Raw genomic sequence first — 24,294 nt, forward strand, 5'->3', positions numbered from 1 at the left:
TCGTTATATGTAATTTTTTAATAAATTGGACTATCAAGGTCTATTTATATATAATTTTATCTCTTTATATATTTTTACCTGAGGTTTTTGAATAATCAAATTTTGTACGTAGTCTTATTTTATATTCTTACGTAAGGTTATTAATTTATGATTCGAACATGTGACCCTTTATATACACCATGCTTTCTTTTTTTACGAAATTTCTTATATTAAAATTATTTATTATATGCAATCTTATTTTACATTTTTACATGAAGTTGTTTTTATAGTTCGAATATGAAACTTTTTACCAAAATAAGTCATTATTTAAATTATTAATACTTTTATATATTAAGATATTCTACATTATACTCGTAATAAATTAAGTATGTTAAAGATAATCAAATATAGAGTTAATAACAATATATAACATAGATATTTAATATTATCAACTCTATATTTGATTATCTGTTTTAAACGTCCATGTAATGATTCAATTTCAATTTCATTTTATGTATTTTTAAAATTAAACGTTCACATATTTTATATCATGAAAGTTCTACATATACACCATCTATTAGGTAATATCCCTAAGAAAACATAAATAATTATTTTTAATATACTCCTATAGGAGGTGTAAACGAAAAAAATTGTAATTTAAAAGTATGTATATTATTTTAAACTGTAGCAGGTATATTCGAAATTGAGTCATATATAAGGACATTTAATTTAATAAACTACGTCTTTAAAAGCGATCAAGGGTACTGTTGAATTGTGACTTAATGATCAATTAAGTAAATCGAAAGCCGTGAGATCTCAAGTTTAATTTGGATTTCATCCGGAGCAAAAATCACTAGGTGATTTCTTCTCAGTTTCAAGTATTAGTAGATAGAGTTATTCAGTATATGTACTAGCATGAATAACACGTATCGCGCACAAGCTGATCCAAATACCATGCTCATAAAGAAAACCTTACATTCAAAATACAACTTACTTACACATCGAGAACTTGGAAATTATAACATTGTTCTCCTTTCTCTTCGAGTTCCAATATGAAATTCTAACGATCTTCAAAACAAACTATTAGTGAAAATCTTCGAGTTCCAATATGAAATTCTAACGATCTTCAAAACAAACTGTTAGTGAAAATCCTAACTCTGCAAAAGGAAAAAACTAAAAAATGGAGTTGTTTATTACAGGAACTATGCATCTTGTGCTGCAGTACATATTCTTGTCATCATTACAAATTTTCTGTGAGTAAACAACATTTGTAGAATGCCTATATTCATATGAAAACTGAAACAAAACAAGAAAAGAATACTATGTTTCTGATGGTGTATCGATATGAATCTCTACAATTCTCAAGAATCATGAATTTTGTGGAGAAGATGAGCTTCTGCAACAATTATCTTGACTAATATAACTTTTAATTGCGTATACGCGCCATCAATAACCAATAACTAGCGATCTGCTTGACCAATTTTTCACTTTCAATAATACGTGTTCATCGCCTCTTCTTGTTGTTCTTTCTTCTTTTTACCTGTTTCTCCAAGGTTGCGATCCTTTGACCAAGAACAGAGTGTGATGACGATGATGATGATGACGATGATAAACCTTGACTTGTAGGTTCTGATGCCACAGCAGGCGATGATTGCATGTGCTGTTGTTCTGCTATTTGTTTATGTGCTGCAGCATATTTCTTGAGAGTTTCGAAAAATGGGAGTGCTGGCTTTTGTTCAGATTTAGGAGTGACAGGTATTATAGGAACGCCAAGAAACTTCTTAACCGCGGGTCTTTTAACCACTACAAACAAGAAGGCACAAGGTTATAAGTGAAACATGTTTAGCGGGAGACGAATGCCTCTGCAGGAAATAAACCAAAATATACTAACATAATCCATATGAGAGTGAAAATAGATTTGAGGTCATCCAATAGCAGAATACTGCCTGCAATGAAACAAGTGCATCCTTAACGTTAATGGTCTTGATTCATCAACATATCGATATGACAAATGAAACAATAAACCAAGAAAGAACTAAAATCAATTCCAAACACGAAGCACATAACATTTACAAGGATAATGTGGCACATAAAGAATTATCAAACAAACATGACAGCTCGCACGCACCCAAAAAAACACATTCTAAAGAGAAGTGAAAAGAGCTAGCACGCACATGAAAGCTCATACAAGGGACGAGACCTACATGAACTCAATAAATACATCTAAATGGACGAGAACAAAATAAAATAAAAATTAACAAACATATATTTTAAAGTTTTTCTTAGGGGACTACCTATCTGAAAGAAATACCAAATCTTAGATAGGCTTTTTCTTAAGATAACAACTCCAAGGATAAAATGATGATTTCTTGATGAAACCGTGCCTATTGACAACCTCAAGTGAAGTCCATTGAGGCTCTAATAGCAACATCTGCATTTGGCTAATCACATCGACAATGTCATTCACGAAAATGCAACAGCACATCAGAATAACATCTATGCTTGAACTTATGAGCAAGAGGTGCTTTAATGTTGTTGACAATCCAGTTGCATCTTGCATGCTCATAGGACTAAAACCGTATTTTATTATAAAGCATACCTGCGCACATGCAAGCAATTTCCTAAGGATAAATTTCTCTAGGTCACGAAGACAAAATTGCGATGATAAAATAGATCATGGATGAGACTAAGAGAAAGTAACACCCTTGGCCGGGTGGCATGTATGAAATGGATAAAAATACGTCCGCAACAGGATAAAAGGAATAAGAGTTGGGATCACAATTTGTGACACGATACATAAACCAACTACAAACATGAGTGCTGCGACTAAATAGGCATGGATTGAGAAAGGCGAATTGTCTAGGTGTTCAATAATTAGTTTTTCATGTCTGTAATGTGACTAATAATTATTGGGCACCCATGTTTGTAACTTGACTAATAATGTGGTAAAAAGAACCAAATGCATATTGGTAAGGCTCAGAAAAGAATCGCAGACCACCGAGGAAAAAAAGAATAAAGGGAAGAAAGCTATTTTATTCATCTAGATTTCCTTCATCAAACGGTCCATTAATCTTCAGTAAAGGAATTGCATCGCCACCCAATTCAAATATCACATTTAATTAATCTAAAAGGCAAACAGCTGATGAGAGATCGTCCACAAGGCTCTATTAAAATTTTCATCACTAAATGTATGCTGCCACTCTTTTCTTATGCTGGGTAGTTATGGAAGAAATGTTCAGGGATATACTCAACAATCAAACACAAAAGATAATGCATGTTCTCAATCAGGACACCAGGAAAAAAATAAAGAAAAAAGTAATGGTTGGACACGGGGAATATGAATTGAAAGCATATCTATGTACTTCTGATGTAAAGTTCTACCTCAGATTACTCAAAACGTAGGGAAATAGGATTGATACATGATAAAATCATTATACATGAGTTGGTTTGGATTATTCACCTTGGGAAAACCAGCAGTAAATGGGATAGTTAGTGCAGCAAAGGCCCGTGAGACATTTTTTATGGTTTTAGCTGAAGGATTTCCTTCCAGTCCTTCTTGAGCATTGCACTGAGAAAGAATAAACTCCGGTTAACAAAAATGGCCAGAAATTACATTGTATGAAGATATCTCGATAAAGGCAGTAAGATTTGTTAACGACTAGTCAAGAACTGAGCTTGATATCAACATAAAACAAAATAACAAATCTTTATGCACTTCCAATATTGCCCAAAAAATAAATCAAATGCGGAATTTGATGGAGACATGCAAGCAAGCAATATAATCGAGGCATTACACCAGAGTCAGATTTAAAGGTGATAGAAAGCAGGCATTGTGGACCTAGAATAACAAGGAAACCAGTGCCAAAACACCAGGAAGCATCTAATCATTAAATCACACATGAGCTTAAAACATTATCTCCATGTTGATGCATGATTGCATTCAAGACTAACAAGCAATGTCCAGCCAAGTAGCATGATTTAACAAGAGAAACTAAGAACAATACGATGCAACAACATAAGTAATCTAAGACTGCTAAGAGCTTGAGGTCAAAGCTCAAATTGCATAGAATTTTAGTCTCTAAATTTACAATCGTTTCAATTAATCTCTTTAGGAAAATTTACCCTAGCCGGTATTCCCCGGTTTGAATTATTAACCAAATCTCTACTCTCTCGTAAGAAATAAAAATAAAAAGGGGAAGTTCTCTATACATCTAAACTGTAAACAGCATCACCAAACTTCTGCAATCGTCCAGAATAATGCTCCATTAGAGAACAGGAAAAGGTATAGTCAATGAAGGCACCATAAAGTAATGCACTGAAAAAAAAAGGGGACAACTCACCTCCACCGTTATCCAGAAAGTCAATGCCGTCAAAACTGGGAAGATGTACATACTATCTGTAACAGTTAAATCAGTAAACCATAATACTCCCCCCTGCTTGAAAGAAGGGACTTTTTCCACCATGTTTGAAATCTGCATTTTAAGGTGATAAATGAAGTCAGTGATGATAATGGTTGGGAGGGAAATAGACAGCAGAAAGGGGATAATCTTACAGCCATAAAGAAACTGACAAAGACTGGCCCTTGTATTAAAATTCCTTTTAAGGGAGTGAAGGGTGTAACTCCATGTCTGAAAGAATGTCATAGATTTCATAAGTCAATAATCATATAAATAATCAACTTAAACCATCACTTCTATACAAGTAGTATTATCATCATTTATAAAATCATGGCAGGTGCTAGAAAAAGCCAGTGGCAAACCCAGAATTTTCAAGTCACGGTTGATCAACTGTCTTTAATGTAGAGTTGTGTACTTCTTGAGATTGGGTGCTTTAACCCAAAATTTTATATTATTACTCCCTCGGTCTCCAATTTATGTGAAAGTGTTTGACTGGCACAAGGTTCAAGAAAGAAAGGAAGGTTTATGAAATTTGTGGTCTAAAATAAGCCATATATATTTGGGTAGCTATAAATCATCTCATTAAGGGTAAAATTGAGAGTTAAAAATTAAATTATTACTAAATATAGAAAGGTGTCCTTTTTTGGGGGACTGAGTAAAAAGAAAAGAGTGTCCCAAAAATTAGGACGGGGAGTACTTATTTCCAATATAAAAATCAAGTGTTTGGGTTTTATACAAACAAGCACCCAATAGAACATCTAAGGAGGCAATAGAAACCAGGAAAGGCCAACTCCAGAAGTAGGGTAAATGTCTGAAGGATCATCAGCATTAAACTTCTAAGAATTAGGAAGTCCCTACATGATTAAAAAATGGAATGGATACCCAAAAAGCCCATTTATATCTTCAGAAGTGTTGATTAATGACCTGAGTACCAGTCTCAATTGAACTTTTATTCATTTTTGTCAGCCCCTCTTTAGAGTCCTGTTGGTGCAAATTGCAATTTATGATCCTTTAAGAGGAGTAATTAAGATGATCCACTCAAACTATTTGCATGTCGAATCTACATGTATCAGGACACCCATTTAGAAGTTCAACTGTAGTTGAATGCAAAACAAATGTTAGAAGAAGAGGAAAAATGTACTCGGTAATTAAAAAGTTAACCACAAAAGTAAATTTGCACAGTCTTTACGGTAGAAAAGAAAAAAAGAGGATTTGTGGGTATGCCTCCATATGAAAAGCTAGTTATGTTTTATCAGCTACACCAGATGCAACTTAAACAAGTCATACTATAGTTGCGGCATCATTAACTAAAAAGTTGCTTACTCCTTCATAGCTGCCTGCATTCTTTGTTGACCTTCAGCCACAGCTGCTGGAGCCATACCCTTGTAAAAATGTAAAAAGTTCAATAAGGCAATTCTGGCATGCTAGCTAATTAGAAGGAAAATGTCATGAGAGGTAGAAAACCAAATCAGTATGGACGCGTTGATATCTTGGCTAATTCAGAAAAATATACATCTATTTGTAGTTAGTAAATAAGAGATGATAATAACGAGAGGGTCTACCAAAATGAACCAAAGAAAAGAATCATATTAAAACCTACCCTACTTTGCATCTCTTCGTTAATTTCATCCAGTTTTGGCTTCAGAATCTGCAGAAAACATGCTTGTTAGTAAAATAAATGGATGGACAGTGAATTCCAGCCGAAAAAAGTGAAACATGATGAATAGCCAAGAAAATTGAAATTCGAGAAGATAATAGACCATGATATATTAATGGAAATAACTATAGTTCTTTAAAGGAAGATTTGATTCAGATGAACAAATAGTTGGTTAATTCAATATTTTAACAAAGTGAATCGAAGTTCACAAGTGAATTTCAGATAGCAGGTCTCACATCAAATAAAGAGAAGGATTGTGATAAGTTGATGACCAACTTAAAATAGTCGAACTTTTGAGTATCTACTGAGCTAAGAGAAGGGAACCCAATCATCACTGTCTGTTTCAGATTACAGAGAAGCATAACACCTTACTCCTCAGACTTTGCAAAGACACTTTTCATTATGCAAAACAAGTGTATGCCGAATAAAACCAGTTTACCAAATAACTTGTGAAATGCCTCAAGTACCATTCATATCCCTCCAATAAATGCTATAATAAAATGCTTTATATGACCATGAAGGTAATAATGCTTGTTTTATGCAACTTACAACTGGAAAACACATGTCATATGTTTGTACTTGCAGTTAGCAGTTCCTACTAATGAACTGCTAACACTAAAATACGAAGACACTTGAAGTTTGATTGAGGACTGCAAAGAATTCTGTTACAGCAAATTAAAAATGGGTTTTATTTCATCAACTATCTAGTATCTAGTATCTACAAGGCACTATGCTGTCTTCACTTTGTTTTTTGATAGGTTACAACTTATGACAGTATTTTAAATGCAGGGATACTATCATGTATCTCACTCAAAGTTCATAGGCTCGTAGCTAGGACTCCTATCCTACTTATAAGCAATAGTCTCAATACAGCTGCTTCACAATTATATTTAGGAGCACAAAAGATCAAGAACAACTAAAAAAGAATCTACGACAGGGCAAAAATGGAAGCCTTCATATTAGGGTTTGCAAATGTCCTTATGCCCAATCAAGAAAGTTGGAAATCAATTGGACGCATCTTTTGTTGCGAACAATTTTAAGGTATATGAGGTGAGCAAAAAGCCTTTCCCCTGATCCTGGTATTAACTCAAAAAGAGCATTTATCCATCACCTACTTCATTTGCTGAGCTTCCTCTTTTTCTAAGACAATACCTTTGCCACCGGCCCACCGCTCAACTTAAATTTCTGACTTCACTTTCTACTTTCTTTCCTGAAACTTTAAGATAAACCAGTGTCCTAAATGGCCCTTAAGATCCTATTCGACGGTCACCAGTGCATTAAAATGGTTACCAGAAACTGCCTTGACAAGTTAATAAATAAACAAAGAGATGTGAAAAATAAACTTGGAAAGGCTCCTCGAGCTTCTGAAATGCCTTGCAATCCTTGAAGGTTTGGAAAGAATTGACAGGAGTGCTTAAGCAAGACAAAGATTAAGATGCATTACAGAGAAACTTACCGCAAATTTTGTAGTAGCCTTGAGCTGATTAATCATCAATGGTAGAGTTATACATCGAATAACAATAGTTGTAGCGATGATTGATGCCCACCTAGAGAAAATTCAAATTTCCAAAACAAAGTGGTCAGTCATTACATATAGCACAAGTTGATTTCAACTTGTCAATGTTATATTAAAACCAAGATAGAAACAAACTGTGTATGTTAGGGTTTCCTAAGGCATTTCAGATGAAATATTTCTTCTATCCGTTGAAATTCTGAGAAAAACTCTCATAAACCAAAATTAAAAGCACCCTAAAGTCACAACAAGAAAAGAGAGAGCTTCAACGTAAGTAAATAGATTCATAAACCTTTTTCTTTGCGACGGGAAAGACTTCAGGAACATGTTTCCTTTCCCTCATTAATCCAAAAAAAATGGGAATGAGTTGTCTATGGATCAAGGGTGTGTTCGATATGGAGAAAATATTTTCCATGATTAGTTGGTATCATAATTAGTATCAAAATTTTAAAAAAACACCTTGTCTAAACAAGTTACTTTAAAATGAGGAAAATGACTTCAAGGTTAAAGCAGGAAAAACAAATTCCATGAGTGGCATCTCATTCTTTCCCCCATCCTCCAACACACCAAATCCCACCCCAACCCCCGAGAGCCCCCACCTCACACTTCTACCCCCTACCCTCACCTTTATAGCATTAGCCTAAATTTTATATAAATATTTTTGGGACAATATTTTGTACTTACTTACCAAATACCAGAAAATAAGTAAGAAAACGTTTTCTTTCATACCAAATACACCCCAAACTATCCCTCGAATGTATTGAACCTGGAATAACTATACCACTATCTTTCCTCTACAGTATTACATCAATTGAAAGAAGCAATATCGTGCAAAACATACCAATCAAACCCAGTAAAAATATGAACATAATCGATCAAATACTGCAATGCCTTCACCGGCAAATACGAGTCCGCAGCAGCATTTGCCACCTCATTCACTGCTGGAACTTGAGAAGCTACTGCTTCAACAGCCTTATCAGCCAGCTCAGCAACTTCACTGATGTACTCTATCTTCTCTGCTCCTCCACCAACACTACTAGACATACTCCTGGTAAACATAGACCCCGAATTCATCGGAATCATGAGGTGTGAAGGGAAAAATCTCCGATTTTGAAATGGGTTTTTAGAGCCATTAAAACTGTTAATTTCACTTCTGGCATAACGGGTTTGAAAAAAACTGGAAACTCTTGGATTTTCACAACTGTGTAAGTCGTAGGTTTTACGATCATCATCATGGGTGTAACAAATTGCTGGAGCAGCTCCTTTTTGCTGATAAAGAAACTTAGCTCTTGTTGTTAAGCTTCGCCGATAAGCCATTTGATTTGCTTCCTTCAAAATATGAACTTTTTTAGCTGAAAAATTAGTAATTCAAACACCAAAGACCACAACAACAACAGCATACCCAGTACAATCAGTGGTAGAGACAGACTTTCACAAAAGGCATTTAAAATATGAAGAAGTAAACACACAAAAAAGTCAAAGGGGTTTCAATATCTACTAGATATACATAAAATATCACTTCAACCATGTACAAACAGTAAAAAAGATACTGCAAATGAACACCTTGACCCGCCCCCGAGTATAATCCCACTGCTACACAGACCTTACCCCTACTTTATGAAGGTAAAATGGTGTTTCCGATAGACTATTGGCTCGAGAAAGACTAAACCTTTATAAACTTTATACAATCATGAGGAACAGAAAAATACAAAATGATTAAAGAATACCAAAATAACACTATTTGAACCCAGTGATACTCAACTATTAATTCAAACACCAAAGACTACCTATGACAACAACATACCCATTATAATCGCACAACTCGAGTCCGGAAGGGTAGTGTAGCGTGTACGCAGTTTTATGATATACAATTAAGGAGTTAGAGATAGATTTAGCATTCCGGAAAGTAGTTAATTCTGTTAGTCAGCTACAGTGAAAGCAGTTAAGCAATTATAACTGATTTCTATTAGATTAGTGAATCAATAGCTGTACATTTCAGTCATTCAATTAGTTCATAGCTTGTAATCAACTCAATGTACAATCATATATGAAAATACAAAATTCTTCTCTCTTCCTAAACTCTTTCTTCTCTCTTAATTCTTCTTCTTCGACTATCTTCTCGAGGTTACTTTGAAACAGTAATTCAATCCTCGATTTCATTGAGAATTCCTGCAATTGAGTAACATCTTAACCCTACCTTACGAAGGTAAAGGGTATGTTTCCGATATACTCTCAGCTCAAGAAAGACTAAACTTTTATAATTGACACACAGAAAAATACAAAATGATTGAAGCATACCAAAATTACACTATATACTCAAATTAGTAATTCGAACACCAAAGACTACTGTTACAACAACATACTACAACAACATACCCAGTATAATCCCATGAAGTCTAGAGAAGGTAGTGTTTACACAGCCTAACCCCTACCTCTAAAAGGTAAAAGAGGTTGTTTTTAATAGACCCTCCGCTCAAGAAAGACTAAACCTTTACAATCATTCAGCAATTATGAGGCACAAAAAATACAAAATAACTGAAGAACACCAAAGAAATACAATTCAGATTCAGTTTAAACTCAAAATTCAAGATCCCCATTTGGGGGAAAATTAAAAAAAAAATTCAACTTGTGATTCCACTGATTGAAATTGGCCATGGATACAAATTTAATAATACAATAGAAGAAGAGTACTAAAGATTGAGAACTTACAGTTAAATGTTATAGTTGGAGTTGGATCCAACAAGCAACTGAAACAGGGGAAGAAGGTTTAGGCATGGGGTTTAAGGTTTATTGCTATGAATTTCAGAAAGAGAAAATGACAAAAATGGTCCCTTAAGTTTGAGGTAGACTGAAAATAGTTCTTTTAAGTATTGACTTAACATTTTTGGTCCTTTGAGTTTGTTAAAAGTTAATAAATTTAGTCCTCGAACAAAACTTCATTTGTTATTTGATATCAACGATACAAAAAAAAAAATTAAAATCATACATACCAGAAGAGTCATATCAAATCCTAAAATATGCGTATTAAAGAGAAAATCACTTTTTTTTTAATGTTTATACAATAAATAATAAGAACTGAAATGACGTTGAAGTTATTATTCGAGGTCAAAGTAGCTTTACAGTAATATTTATGTTAGATGGATGGATTAGCGTTTACCTCCTCTTCAAATATATTTTCAACAATATGATATTTTTCTTAAAAAGCAAAAATCGTATTGCCTTACTTATTATGGAGATCGTTCACGCCTTATTATGAATATGTATATTTCATTTGTAATACTATATCTCTTCATAGTTGTACGAGGATGGATCTATGTATATACAACATATGAACAATTAAATTTGAGTATATATGTAGTCATTATGTATTAAATTTTCACTTGTCATCCGTAACTACAAAGAACATGCTTAGTGTCATTAATAAAATGCACTCATCTCTAGTGAAGCATACTATAAATTGAAACTATGTGAAATTCTTTTTAACTCTTTCATATTTAGTTTGTAAATAGAGCGTGATGTATTTATAAAAATATAAATTTTTATATATCATTATTGAATCTTTTTTCTTTCATCGACTATGGTTATAATCATTTCTTCTTTTTGTGATCTATTATATATATATATATATATATATATATATATATATCAAAAAGAAAAATACTTGAATCATAGAATCAAAATCGATTAAACATATATTCTACTTGGACTTTGTATTAACAACATATCCATGTTTAAAGCGGTACGACACTCTTCATTTTTCAATTTTGACTTCTTCTTTATCTCTATATGACCATATACATATATACGTTTATCTCAATATCTTCATTTTTACACACGCTATTATCAATGATACTAATAATATAATAATAAAAAGGAAAAACTACATAAAATGGCAAACTATATTTTATATTAAAATAATATAGCTATACTTCCTTAAATTTTTATTTTTTTTATGACTATATTTAATTAATAAATAGCAAATTAATATTAAATTATACTAAAAAATATAGTATATGCCCCTAATTTCACGTTCATATTCATTCCATAATAATTGTGCATGCACGCCTCACGTTTCTCTCTGTATAATCTACTCCTATATTAATTATGTTCCTATTTTAACGTTTCTCTTCCTTCCATAATAATTGTGCACAGATATTATGGATGTTTCTCTCTCTATTATCTGCAGCACGCCTATTGGAATTAAAGAAGCCTATTTTCACGTTAATTCCAAGAAACCCATTTTTCAGCTTCAAACTTATCTCTCAAATTCAAAAGCTTGCTCAGCTCCTGTCAATGTACGTTTCAATGGAGATTGGAAATGATTCGGATGATGCAGAAGATAACCACATCGCATACGACGTGACGTATGTGGAGGATATACCTCAACAAGGATCAGATTTTTTGTAAGTATAAAACAAGTCTCTTCATTCAATTTTCCTAAAAAGTATCAGATTTTAAAAAGTAATGTATATTTTCAGGGATTGCGGGATATACTTGCTAGCAATTGCCGAGTACCTAAGTGAGGGTAAAGGTATTCCAGTTCAATACCTTGATTCTAAGTTACACCGCATCAGATACGGTGCACTCTTGTGGGAATATGCAATGAAAAAGATGAAAGACGGGGCTGATAGCGATAATGAGGCACCGCCAAGAAGAATGAGGACACCCGCAAGGATCGATAATAGTCAACTTTTTCTGATTGATTAGTATTTTGTACTAGTTCTTTTTTGAACTTATGGTTAAAACTAATATTTTGGTTTTTTGTCAAACATTATCAACTTTTCTTTATATTCATATATGATCACATTAGTTGTTTTAAATTTATTTCTGTGTTATTTCATAATTAATGAGATGATCATGACTTGCCATGATTTGGCTTTGGCATCGGTGAATTATTCAATGGCTTATCAGCAGCAACACAAGGGGATAAACGATATTTTTGACCATGTAAAACAATTTCCTGCAAAAAAAGTATAACATATTTTCGTATCATAGTTTTTTTCACATTAAAAGTAAAAAATTAAGTGATCCCATTTTTACATGTATAAACATGGCATCCATGGACATAATGACGCGAGCCCACAAACAGTTTTAACAGTCTACATATTGAGACTCAATGTCAAAATACATATACACTTATACCAAAGAATTTGATTGCAAAATTTGTATCATGTTTAAGATTTACATAATATTCAATTATATCTTATTTAACAAATATTTCAAAATATTCAAAAGGCAAATAAGTCATCATTCCTTTATTCAAAATAACAAAACTTAACTACAAGAACAATTTAATAGTGTCATGTAATAATTTCTATGCATTTCGTGTTGCAGTTCGACATGAACGCCTATTATGACCTTGTTGTCCACATGTACTACAAGAATTGGTACCCTTCCTTTTGCTCAGCTCGCATAATGACTTTTCACGTTGCTTTTTTGGCCTTCCTGGAGGTCGCTTGAATTTTGGTGGCAACACAACTTCGGTAGCAATGTGTTCAGGTATGTTCCATTCACTTTTGTCAGGGAGAGGATATACAGGGACTTCATATGTTTTCAATATTGTTCCTCGCTTATAAAAATCTAAACAATATTCTTCCTGAAGCATGCGATTTTTATTCAACACACTCCATGCATGTGAGCACGGTATACCGTCAACTTGAAACATGTTGCAACTGCAAGTCTTTTTTTCCAAGCATACAATATAACTCTTCCCTTCATCACTTACGGAATAAACGTAATCAGTTGACGGGGCAACCTATAATCAATACAGAAATTCAATAATCCACTTTAGTATAAAAGCAAATATCTTTGATTACTAAAATAAATGAATATACAATCCATTGAACAAGATTTTTTTTTTCAATATACATACCATCATACGCCCAGATTTTGATTCATTAAGCAAAAGCATCTATTGAAACTTCTTCCCAAGCAGTGTGAATGTGCATGATGCATTTTTTTGATTTGTTCCATCTAGCAAACATCAATCGCACTTGTTCAAGAAAGTCAAATATTGGTAATTCTCTTGCTGCTACTAACGTCGAATTGATGTACTCTGCAATATTCGATGTCATAACCCAACCATGAGGAACTGGTGCATACAATTTTGCCCACTTCTCATATTCAACCATCTCCAAGTAATTCTTCAAACTGCTCAACCCTTTTCATTAGCTTATCAAAATCACTTTGAGTATATGCCTTTGCCATAGTGTAGAATACTTAACTCAATTGATCATTTTCTTTTCAAAAATTCTTACATACATTAGCCCACAAGTGTCATATGCAGGCGTAATGTTGGACATTGTTGTATACAATAGATACAACCTTAATTATGCTATTATGTCGGTCAGATACTAAACACATATTCTCTCTTTCTCCATATGCTTCTTTGAATTGTTCAAAGAACCATGTCCAAGAAGCATCATTTTCCGAATCTATAACTCTGTATGCCAAAGGTAATATATTCCCTATTATAATATACAAAAATAGATGAATAACAAAAAAAATAAAAATAAATTAAAATGTATGTATGTATCCAAATACCTGCTCCATCCATAGTGTTGGCTGATACGAATGCACCAGTGTATGCTGATTTGAGGTGGCTGGCGTCTACAACAACAATTGGCCTGCAATGATCAAATTTCTTTATAAAAGCATCCAGCGCTATAAAAACATACAAAAATTCGTCATTAGGTGTTTTCTTCATTCGTATATGTGAACCAGGATACGTCTTATCCAACGTATACAAGTATCCTGGTAGCTTCCCGTAAGACGCAGCTGGTTGCCCCATGATAGATTCTAATGCCTTCTCCTTTGATCGCCATGCCAACGTGTAATTAATATCAATACCCAAGTCCAACTTAATGTCATCCTTAATATCATTTGGACTGTACTTCCTCTTATGATTCCTCAATTTAGGTGCTATTATTCCTCCAATCAACGAACTTGTTGCACGACAATCTGAATGCACCCCATCCTTTAAAGGACATGTATGTTCAGAGTTAAAAACTCTAATTCTGAACATTTTCGACTTGTTAATACTTGACGCTTTCATTAACCACGTGCATTCTTTAGATTGGCATACAAGAGTATAGCTGCGAATACCATTTATAGTTTGGTTTTAGTTTTGAGTTGCCTCTTCAAACATATATAAATAAACGTAATATGAATAAATTTAAACACAATTTACCTAATAGAGTTTGACCTCTCCACCAAGAATTTAAACCTTTTTTCGATTGAATATTTTTCCATCACATCTTTCAATGTCGACTTATCCATGTATATCTGATCCACCATTATCTCCTTTTGCGATCTGTTCGTGATTATTAAGTCATTTTCAACATCAAATGCATCTACTGTTTGATCGCCAAATGCTGGTACAATTGCTAATGGATCATCCTCACTATTTAATTCTTTATTGTATTCAAGTTGCAACACATCACTTTCAATAGAAGTTTCTCCAGAAAATATACGATATCAATATCGTAAATACTAACACACAGGGGATATACTCCAATTTGAGTATCCATTTTTTTCAATTGAACATATAGGCGCACACCCATGTCGTTACGTATTTCCATAGGCGTGTCGTCACCTTCGATAGTGTATATAATCTTCATACACTTCTTTGTAAGATCAATGTTCAATTGTACGGAAATCACATTAACTAAATCAGAATATGAAGCATATTCCTTCAAAACAATCCCGTCAATGTTGTATTCCACATAACAATTCTCATCGCTCCATTTTCCGGAATGGCGAATCAAAAGCAGATCGTTGTCATTTTCTTTTTCGGTAGTACAATGTATAAGAACAGATTGCATATCTTCAATTTTTTATATGTTGATAAGAATCCTATTAAGGAAAGGTCAGTTACAATTTGGAAGTGTCAGATTAGTAGGCTAGAAAATAGGATTTTCAGTTACATTTAAATTTCAATGTATTTTTGTATTTTTTTAAAAAAAAAGATTTAGCCATTTTTTAAAATAAACTGTAGCTATTTTTTTAAAATATAATAAATATAGTCATCGCAATCTAATAACCCTCAAACTATAGCTATGTAAGTTATACTAATAAAAATAACATTTATAAGCAAAACTCGGATGGCGGTAGTAGTGCAATTTCTAACTAGCTAATGGGGAAAGAATATTTTCCAAATATATATGATAAAAGTACCAAGTGGGAAAAAATAAATGTTCTTTCTATTCATGCAATTGTAGCTAGCTATTGGAAAAGAATATTCAACAAATTATTTAAGTATATTATAAAATATTTAATACTTTAGTGAGACAAAATTTTGACATGTTGGACTAGCAATATATGTTACTAGTCTCTTTCCATGAAACTTAGTACCGACATTTTTCGACACATAAAAATATAAGCTATTTATCACCTAATGCTTTTAAATATTTTACATTATTAACTATCAACACATATATGCACTTTTTTTTAAAAAACAATAATCTAATTTTAGATATTTAAATTTGGTTAAACACTTCACCATTGCTAAAGAAGTTTCAAAAATCTATCAAATTTCAAGTTTCTTGGACATAAAAATCAATATGTTTCGTCTTCAAAAATAATATCCTCTCTAATCCACTTTTACTCTTTTTGAATCTGATTTATATTACGAATAATGTCACGTAAATTAAAATGAAATATATATAAATATATATATTACACATATTATATTATAAATTTAATAAAAATATATGGAGGTAGTGCAACACGGTACGTACTATGCTCTTTAGCATGGCCTGGAAGGACGCGTGGCAGTTGGCAATAACGAGTTCAATATTTTATGTATAAAAAAAATATAGACACGTATTATTTATTCGTCTAAAATTTGAGAAAAAATTACACTTTATATAAATAATTTTTTAAAAATAATTTAAAACATATACACAATTAATTTACCATTATCAATAACATGAAGAATTGTATAGCGTTCAATATTTAATTTGAGCCCTAGCTAATAAAATTTGTATTGAAAAGTTTTATATAGATAACATAGAAGTTATGTATACACCAAAATTAAAAAAAAAAAAATAGTTCAAGTTTCATATTTATTTATTAAATATTGATATATATATATATATATATATGACTTTAGATTTTTCAATTCATCTCAATTTCATTTTATAAATAACTTTTTTTTTATCGAAGACGATTTCATTCTCAAAATTACATACGATAGAGTATTATTTTATTCTATATGTGCTTTGTTCTTTCTCAGATTTTTCAATTCATCTCAATTTCATTTTATAAATAATTTATTTTTTTTATCGAAGACGATTTTATTCTCAGAATAGTATTATTTTATTCTATATGTGCTTTATTCTTTCTCTATAAAAAGTCTAATTAACCATAATACTATACTACACACTTCACAACTCTCTCTCTCTCTCTCTTCTTTCTCTCACTAAATTATTGTGTTTTTTTTTTTTTTGCTTTACAAAATCTTCAACTTTCTCATCTCATAAGAAGGAAAAAAGAAATAGTAATAATGGGGAATTGCATGGAGACATGTTTATTACAAAGAGAAGAAGAATTAGAGGATCAAATTGTTCATGAACAAAAAATGGAGGGTGAAATTGTAAAAGCTAAAGAAAATGTGGTGGAGAAAAATAATATTATGAGAATGAAGATGGTTTTGAGTAAAGAAGAATTGGAAAGTTTATTGGTTCAATTGAAACATAATGAAGGGAAAAATTTAGAGGAATTATTGGGAGAAATTGAAATGGAAGGAAGAAGAAAAGAAAATAATACAAGTGATTCTAAGTGGAAACCATCTTTAGAAAGTATTATAGAGAGCCCAGAAATTCAAGAGATGATGGATAGAGCATGAGATTCATTTTTTGAAAAAATGAAAGTTCGATACACAAAGTATCTCGTGTTAATAATAGTCGTATCTCAAGAGATGTGATTTAAACGACGATCTACGATCCAATATACACATTGTAAGTTATTTTCATAACTTAAATTTGTGAATTATAAATCATAGCAGATAATTTTATTATTGCTCTACGATTCCTCGATAGATGATGAGATTCCCTCGAGAAAAATCACACATTTTTGTCTATTTTTCTTTTCCTTATTTGTTCAAAAAAAAAAAATCAACTGTAACACTCTATATATTGAGTTTTCCATTATTTAGTAATTTGTTATGTAGTTTTTGAGTTTTATGTTGGTAAGTGTTTTAATTTTATTAAACCTTATTTAAATGATTGTTATTTGTAATATTATATTGTATTGTTAGTTTAATATATTTGATAGATATTTGAATTTTATTATATCGTATTGTTTAGATTTATTATTAAATAACAATAAAGAGTCTCATTTTATATACTATCAATAATAAATGTTTGAAGAATTAAATGTTAATATTTTTTTAAAGATCAAAATTAGTATTAAAATATCATTAATAATCTTAAGACGTCTGTCTACCCATCAAACCTTTTCAAATATAATTGTTTTTTTTTTGGCCTTGACTAGTAACCATCATGAAAAAGAGAGGAAGACTGAGTTGCTAATGAATAAAAAATGGAGCAAATAGAGAAATAAATTGAATCAAAATTTATTTATTTAAAATAATCATTCAATCATATGACCAACCCTTTATTTTATTTTAATTTATATATCTTTAAATAATTATTTTAGTTAATAGTTAAGTTTCGTTAACATAAAGTATCAAAATCTCATCCTTTAAATAATCGAAGGTTAAATATGCATAGTCAAATAACATAGAGACTAAAACTAGCATATGCAAATAATACATGGACTAAAACCTCTATTTCCCTTATATTTTATTTTATCTTTTTATATTAGCTCTATTCCGTATTTTTTTTTGTAGATTAATTATTTAAAGTTAACTTGTATTATTATATAACGATAAAAAATAATAGGTTAAATACATAAACAGATCCCTAAACTTATCGGATTTTTCCCCTCAGATACCTCAACTATCTTATTTTCCTATTGAATCATTAAACCACCTATAATTGTTTCTTTTAAACACCGCTGGTTGATGTGGAACCAGATTTTGTGAGGGTATTAATAGAGAGGATTAATATGTTATTCCAAAACTCATTAGTTCAATTGATAATGAAAATATTCGAGAATAATTGTGTTTTACTTAAAGTCATTTGAACCCATTAGAAAACAAATGAGACTAACACATAGTTTGTCTTCGTTCCTTCAATCAAAATCATTACAATACGAACACAATTGAAGGTATTTACAATAGAAAAGTCTATCAAAATCAGTCAACATATTTGAAAAGAACAAATTATGGATGTTTCAATGATTTAATAGGAAAATGACGTAGTTGAGATACGTGAGGGGAAAAACCCAACAACTTTATGAATCTGTTTACGAGTTCGGCCAAAATAATACATTACACTATAATACGATACATTATGATATAATATAAGATCGTATTTGAATTTGTTCTATAGGCTCGTACCACTGTATCGAGACGGAAATTTAAGTTTGGTGGATAGTTAAAAAAAATAAAAAAATTTCCTATTTTCTTAATAACTTTGCGGCAATGGGCCATATTTGAAGAATTCCTAATACTTTTCCGGCTTTAGAAATTCTCGACTTTTTTTTCTCTCTTACAATCGAAGAAGAAAGCAATGGGTGGAGCGCAGGCAATGAAGAGAATTCCACGAATCAAGTTTCCACAGAGGCATTCAAAGCATTCTGGTATGGGTGTTCTGTAATTTTTATCTGAATTTATCAATATGTTGCTGAATTCTTGATTTGGTTGATTTTTTTTTTTTTGCTAATTTGGTTTTGTCTTATGTTTTAGAGTTAAATGGTAGAGAAGATTCGTTTAGTAGACCCCAATTAGTTTGTAAATGAAGAAAAGTTGATTGATTGATACCTTTTTGGTTAGTTGTAGTTATGACTTATATTCAGTTTCAATCAAATGATAAGACTGTGGAAGATAGCTTGTAAAGAAGAGAGTTTGGGGGTTGGGGGTTAAGGATTAAGTATTTTTCCTTCGAGTGATGAGTAATTTGATAATTTGATCTTCTGAAATGGTTCATAGAAGTTTCTAGTTTAGAGTTTGTGGTTGGTTTAGAAAGTTTCATTTGTGGATTTAGGACATTTAGCTAGGAGCAATTCCTCACCAAGTTTATTCCTTTGGGAATTTATACCTCGTTATACTAGATTATATTTGAAGAGTCAAAAATGCTAAAATTTTGTTCTTTCTGTTATAAAAACTTATTTACAAGTATTTAACAAAAATGGATCATCTTTATTTCCTGCTTCATTCTTTTCTTTCGAAAAATTCCCATGTTTCAGTTTTAGACTAGAATGGTATATGTAGTCAATGATAATTAGTTTGAAGCGAAGTTGATTGATTGGTTGCTTTTTATTTACTTATAGTTGTGTTTTGTTTCAATCACGTAATATTTCATGAAAGAGTTGCCGGTAAGAAAGATGGGGTGGGGGTGGGATGGTGGTTCAGGATCCTTAATTTTGCTTCGAGTGATAAGTATTTATTAGATTTGATTGTTTGATGAATGAACTAGTTTTGAAAGTGTTTGTAAAGTGTGTGTAAACATGTGTCGCAGTTGGTTGAGAAAGTACCAGTTGGGGATCCTACAGTATTCACTAGGAGCAACTCCTCTGCAAGTTTATTTGTTTGTGAAATTATGCCACGTTACTAGAATACCCAATTACGTCGAGAGTCATCTTTATTTTCTCTTTGTTTCATCTTGATATGAAAATTCCCTTTATTTCAATATGTGGGAGGAAGTTTCTTCCTTTAAGATGTTCTTTAAGATATGAATAGGCAATGATGTTTCTTTTTCTTGTCATTCTAAAAAAAAAGATTTTCTTGTTATTTAGTTTGTGCATGAGTTTGATGGCTTTTTGATTTTTCCAATGTACTGCATCCTTTGAGACCTGGACAAGCAATATATATTCATCTACTTGATGTTGGTCTTCAAGGTAGTCCAAAAGCTATCGAACAGTTAACACATTAGTTTTATAATCTCAGATCTTCTAATTAGGCAGTTCACTGGAGTTTAACCATTCAAACTGTCAAGAGATTTACTGTCGATGTTGTATTCTATGCAAGTTTTGCTTGTAGAATTTGATGTCCCTCTATGTTGGAGGAGACTTGAATGAAAAATATTTTGGAAATATACATGATCTCTTCCTTGCTTCTTCTCCGTTCTCCTTCTTTTTTCTTTTCATAGCTCTTTAGATTCTCTACTCGTTCCTCACTGTTTCTGCACTTCATTACATATTGTCCAGCCCCTAAACAGTCTTGAATACCCTCATTTCGACTTCGTCCTCTCCTTGAAAATCTTGTTATTGGACATTAGCACATTATATCTGCGAGTTAAAGGCTGATCGGTATTTGGTTTTGGAAGATCTTGCATAAAAAACACCCCCAAAAAAAGAGTTTTTCTTGAAAGCTGTATAAAGTTACACTTCAAGTACTCATAGGTTGTGGCAAGTAAAAGGCTTTCATGTTGGAAAAAATTTATAAATTCATTATATTGGCTATGGATGGTTTCAGGAGAAGTAGAGGTAGACCGAAGAAATATTTGGGAGAGGTGATTAGACAAAACATGTCAAAGTTTTAGCTTACCGAGGAAATGACCTTAGCTAGGAGGTTGTGGAGGACACAAATTAGGGTAGATGAGTAGTAGGTAGGAGTGCATTGGCTTGGTGTCCATCATATTAGTAGTCGCAGTATTACTCTTCTAGTTTGTATCCTTCGGTTTTTGTTACTATTTGTTGCTTTTTGTACTTTGACTATCGTTATTGTGTTGTAGTTTGTTACTATTTGTTGTTTCTTGTACCTCAATTACTTCCTTTTCTAGACTGCTTTGGACTGTTTTTTTCTTGAACCGAGGGTCTATCTGAAACAATATCTACCTTTGAGGTAAGAGTAAGGTCTTCGTACACTCTACCGTCCCTAGACCACACTTTGTTAGACTACCATAGGTATTTTGTTGATGCCATTATTATGGTAAGTCTCATCAATCTAGTCCTTGTTTTTAAGTAGTATGTATCACTGAGTTTTTCTGGCTTCATATATTTACTTGTAGTTTCCCTTATCAGTAGCTTAAACATGGCCCTTGAATGCTGATGGAGAGTAATGGCTATTACTACATGGGAGAAACTTGTAGGGGTGATAACTTACACTATCTCTCAACTCTCAACATATCCTCCTTCAAACCTGCCCTATCTATTGTCCTATATCACCATTCTGTTGGTCTTAATTAACTGCAGGTCCATTTTGTGCTTTATTCGTCCCACATCTTAGGTAGCATCATTCACCAATTTGTGGTAAGTCTAAGGAGTTGTAGACTGTATAAACATTTCACGTTCTATGGTGAATTCACAGATTGCGGGGATTACCAGGAAAAAGCACAAATTGTTTATAGCTGCCATATTCCAAATTGTTCTATGGTGAATTCACACGTTGTAGCAAGATTCCAAGTGCACCCCACTTATATCTAGAGTCGAATCTCATATGGTCACTCAATTAATAATTATTATACCAGAAAGTCACTTTTTCTGTTGAAAAAGATTGCAATCAAGGAAAAGGAGGAGTTTTCTGAAATAATAACTATTATTTGAGTGAGCATATGATAAATCAACACCTTATATCTGTCGGTCCAAGAGCTTACTGGTGCAACTGACTGCTATAACTCATTGTGATAGTGTTAAATCATATCACATCATTCCTCTTTCTGTTAAATTTATCTTTTCAATCCTGGGTTTAGGACTTCATATATTCTTTTTCGTGCTGCCTCAGTCCTATGCTTGTCATGCTTGCTTATCACTATCTTTTTTTTTTTGTTCTTTTTGAGATCTAGTAAATAATGTGAATTTGGTTTGTTTAAGAGGGAGAATAGGTTTTATTGATTATTGTTTACTAACGCGTTTAGCTTTTAACTGAATGTATCTTCATCCAAAAAAACACTTGTATACCTTTCTTTCTTTTCCTTTTTTTTTTTTCAAACAACACATGAAGATTCTTTTATCCTGCAGGTACCACATCGCAGAATTCCCAACATCAGAAAACTCCATCAGCTGAAGAAACTCCTCGAACATTTTTCTCAAGGTCCCCACCTAGCATGTCTGTTGCAGGGAAGGCTTCTGATCAACCAAAAAGAACACCAGTTACTCAGGAGGAAATTGAATCCATTCTGGTACACAATCTTGAACTTATTGACATTCTCATACAGGCAATTTGTGTTAGCTAGAGGCCTTTGCCTATTTAGTTTTTTTTTTCTTGGTCACCGTTATGTCCAGGTTCGAGTTAGGCCAAAGAAGTATTAAGGAGAGGTGATCAGACAAGATATGGTGCATCTTCAGCTTATCGAGGACAACCTTAAATAGGACGTTACGGAGGTCGCTCAGATTAGGATAGAAGGTTGGTAGGTAGTTGAACATTGTCTCGCTATCTGACAGGATAGGCTTGGTGCACTGTACCTGTTTCCCCGTTCATACCAGTAGTAGTAACATTTTTCTCGCAGTTACCTGTCTTGTGAATTTTGTTTCTGCTCAGGTAAGTCTGTGTCCACCTAGGGGTATGGACAAATTGGATGAAATCACCTAGTGTTTTTTTGCCTCGCTGAGATTTGAATAGGAGACCTCATGATTCTCAACCCACTTCATCAACCACTATGCCACGGACCCACGCCCTTGAGTGCTATTTAATTGGCTTCTTTGAGTGAGATTGTTACTAGGGAAGCAAATATGTAACTGGAAGAACATGGAAAGGATGTGTACTTGCTGTCCGTCAAAAGTGTCTCTCTCTCTCACGGCACATGCTGAACATAAGATGTAGACTTAGGCAATGAATCCCAGCCTAGTTATATGACAGATAATGCACCATGTTTGAGTAATTTCTAGCCAGAGGTGTTTGAAGAATCGTGTGTAAAAATCCCAAACATGAACTGAGAATCAAAATAACCTTTCGAACATGGACTGGAAAACAAAATGACATTCTAATGAATTGTAGCATTTGCCTCTTTTGTTATGCTTTCAATTCTTTCATCTGTCTAATTGTTTTTTCCTTTTGGCAGTTGGGTGGCTGCATCTAACTTCAAAGCGAATTACCTTCAGCGAGAAGACACAGCTCACAACTTCACGCTCATGTTAAGTGACTGGTTTGACTACATTTTCGTGTTTATGTTTTAGCTGTTGTACTTCTTGAAACCAGTGACATGATTGTTAATAATTCGTTATGCATGGAATGGTTATCCACACCTGGATTGGTAAACTATCGTGTACATTGATAGGCTTTATTCTTTGGTACAGAATGTAACCATTTGCAGACATTGCATGATCAGATTTCTCTATCATCTGGCTAAAGAAATTTGTTATTTGCAGACAGTACTGTATGCTAACTTTTAGTCCTGTCAAATATCTAGAACTTCGTGTAGGCAGTGTACATCACACTGGGTGCGACCCTCCCCAAGACCCTGCTAACGTGGGATGCTTTATGCACTGTGTTGCCCAAATATAGAGAACTTATAGACGACTCCGACTTTGCTGGGATTGTAGCATAGTAGTGGTAGTTATTATAGACATTGCATGATTAGATTTTCTATCATCCACTCAGAGAATCTGTAGAAATTCATTCACAATTTGCACATGGAATTTTCAATTTTTTTGAAATGAAATTTATATATTTATAAACTACGTAAAAAGTACTATAAGTCACAATAATTGATAATTCCAAATGTTTAAATGATCTATGAAAAATT

The 24,294-nt window shown here is 32.6% G+C and overlaps 5 protein-coding genes across 8 annotated transcripts; 3 read left to right on the forward strand and 2 right to left on the reverse strand.

The window, feature by feature from the left end:
* Positions 1-1,146: 1,146 nt before the first annotated feature.
* Positions 1,147-10,372, reverse strand: LOC107027056 (mitochondrial inner membrane protein OXA1-like). Of its 4 annotated transcripts, none has more exons than XM_015228220.2 (10): positions 10,256-10,372; positions 8,388-8,875; positions 7,490-7,580; positions 5,977-6,024; positions 5,700-5,758; positions 4,532-4,607; positions 4,320-4,451; positions 3,440-3,547; positions 1,871-1,925; positions 1,147-1,782 (listed from the first exon to the last, which is right to left on the reverse strand). In XM_015228220.2, the coding sequence occupies exons 2-10, from the start codon at positions 8,861-8,863 to the stop codon at positions 1,484-1,486; spliced, it is 1,344 nt and encodes a 447-aa protein (XP_015083706.1). In that variant the 5' UTR covers positions 8,864-8,875; positions 10,256-10,372; the 3' UTR covers positions 1,147-1,483. The 4 variants fall into 4 exon arrangements, with proteins under 4 accessions (XP_015083706.1, XP_015083708.1, XP_015083707.1 ...); XM_015228222.2 differs by having other exon boundaries at positions 8,388-8,889; positions 10,256-10,349; XM_015228221.2 differs by having other exon boundaries at positions 8,388-8,871; positions 10,256-10,348.
* A 1,335-nt stretch (positions 10,373-11,707) lies between these two features.
* LOC114078356 lies at positions 11,708-12,307 on the forward strand. Its single transcript, XM_027919051.1, has 2 exons — positions 11,708-11,949; positions 12,025-12,307. The coding sequence occupies exons 1-2, from the start codon at positions 11,708-11,710 to the stop codon at positions 12,251-12,253; spliced, it is 471 nt and encodes a 156-aa protein (XP_027774852.1). The 3' UTR covers positions 12,254-12,307.
* A 553-nt stretch (positions 12,308-12,860) lies between these two features.
* LOC114078357 lies at positions 12,861-15,369 on the reverse strand. Its single transcript, XM_027919052.1, has 5 exons — positions 15,105-15,369; positions 14,736-15,003; positions 14,090-14,640; positions 13,540-13,706; positions 12,861-13,301 (listed from the first exon to the last, which is right to left on the reverse strand). The coding sequence occupies exons 1-5, from the start codon at positions 15,367-15,369 to the stop codon at positions 12,861-12,863; spliced, it is 1,692 nt and encodes a 563-aa protein (XP_027774853.1).
* A 1,682-nt stretch (positions 15,370-17,051) lies between these two features.
* On the forward strand, positions 17,052-17,393 carry LOC107027413. Its single transcript, XM_015228584.1, has one exon. The coding sequence runs from the start codon at positions 17,052-17,054 to the stop codon at positions 17,391-17,393; it is 342 nt and encodes a 113-aa protein (XP_015084070.1).
* Positions 17,394-19,083: 1,690 nt separating this feature from the next.
* Positions 19,084-23,920, forward strand: LOC107027124. The gene is made up of 3 exons (XM_015228300.2): positions 19,084-19,252; positions 22,571-22,731; positions 23,611-23,920. Exons 1-3 carry the CDS (start codon positions 19,183-19,185, stop codon positions 23,626-23,628), a joined length of 249 nt encoding a protein of 82 aa, XP_015083786.1. The 5' UTR covers positions 19,084-19,182; the 3' UTR covers positions 23,629-23,920.
* The last annotated feature ends 374 nt before the right edge of the window (positions 23,921-24,294 follow it).

This window comes from Solanum pennellii, chromosome 8, assembly GCF_001406875.1.
Source record: "Solanum pennellii chromosome 8, SPENNV200".
Taxonomy (NCBI): Eukaryota; Viridiplantae; Streptophyta; class Magnoliopsida; order Solanales; family Solanaceae; genus Solanum; species Solanum pennellii.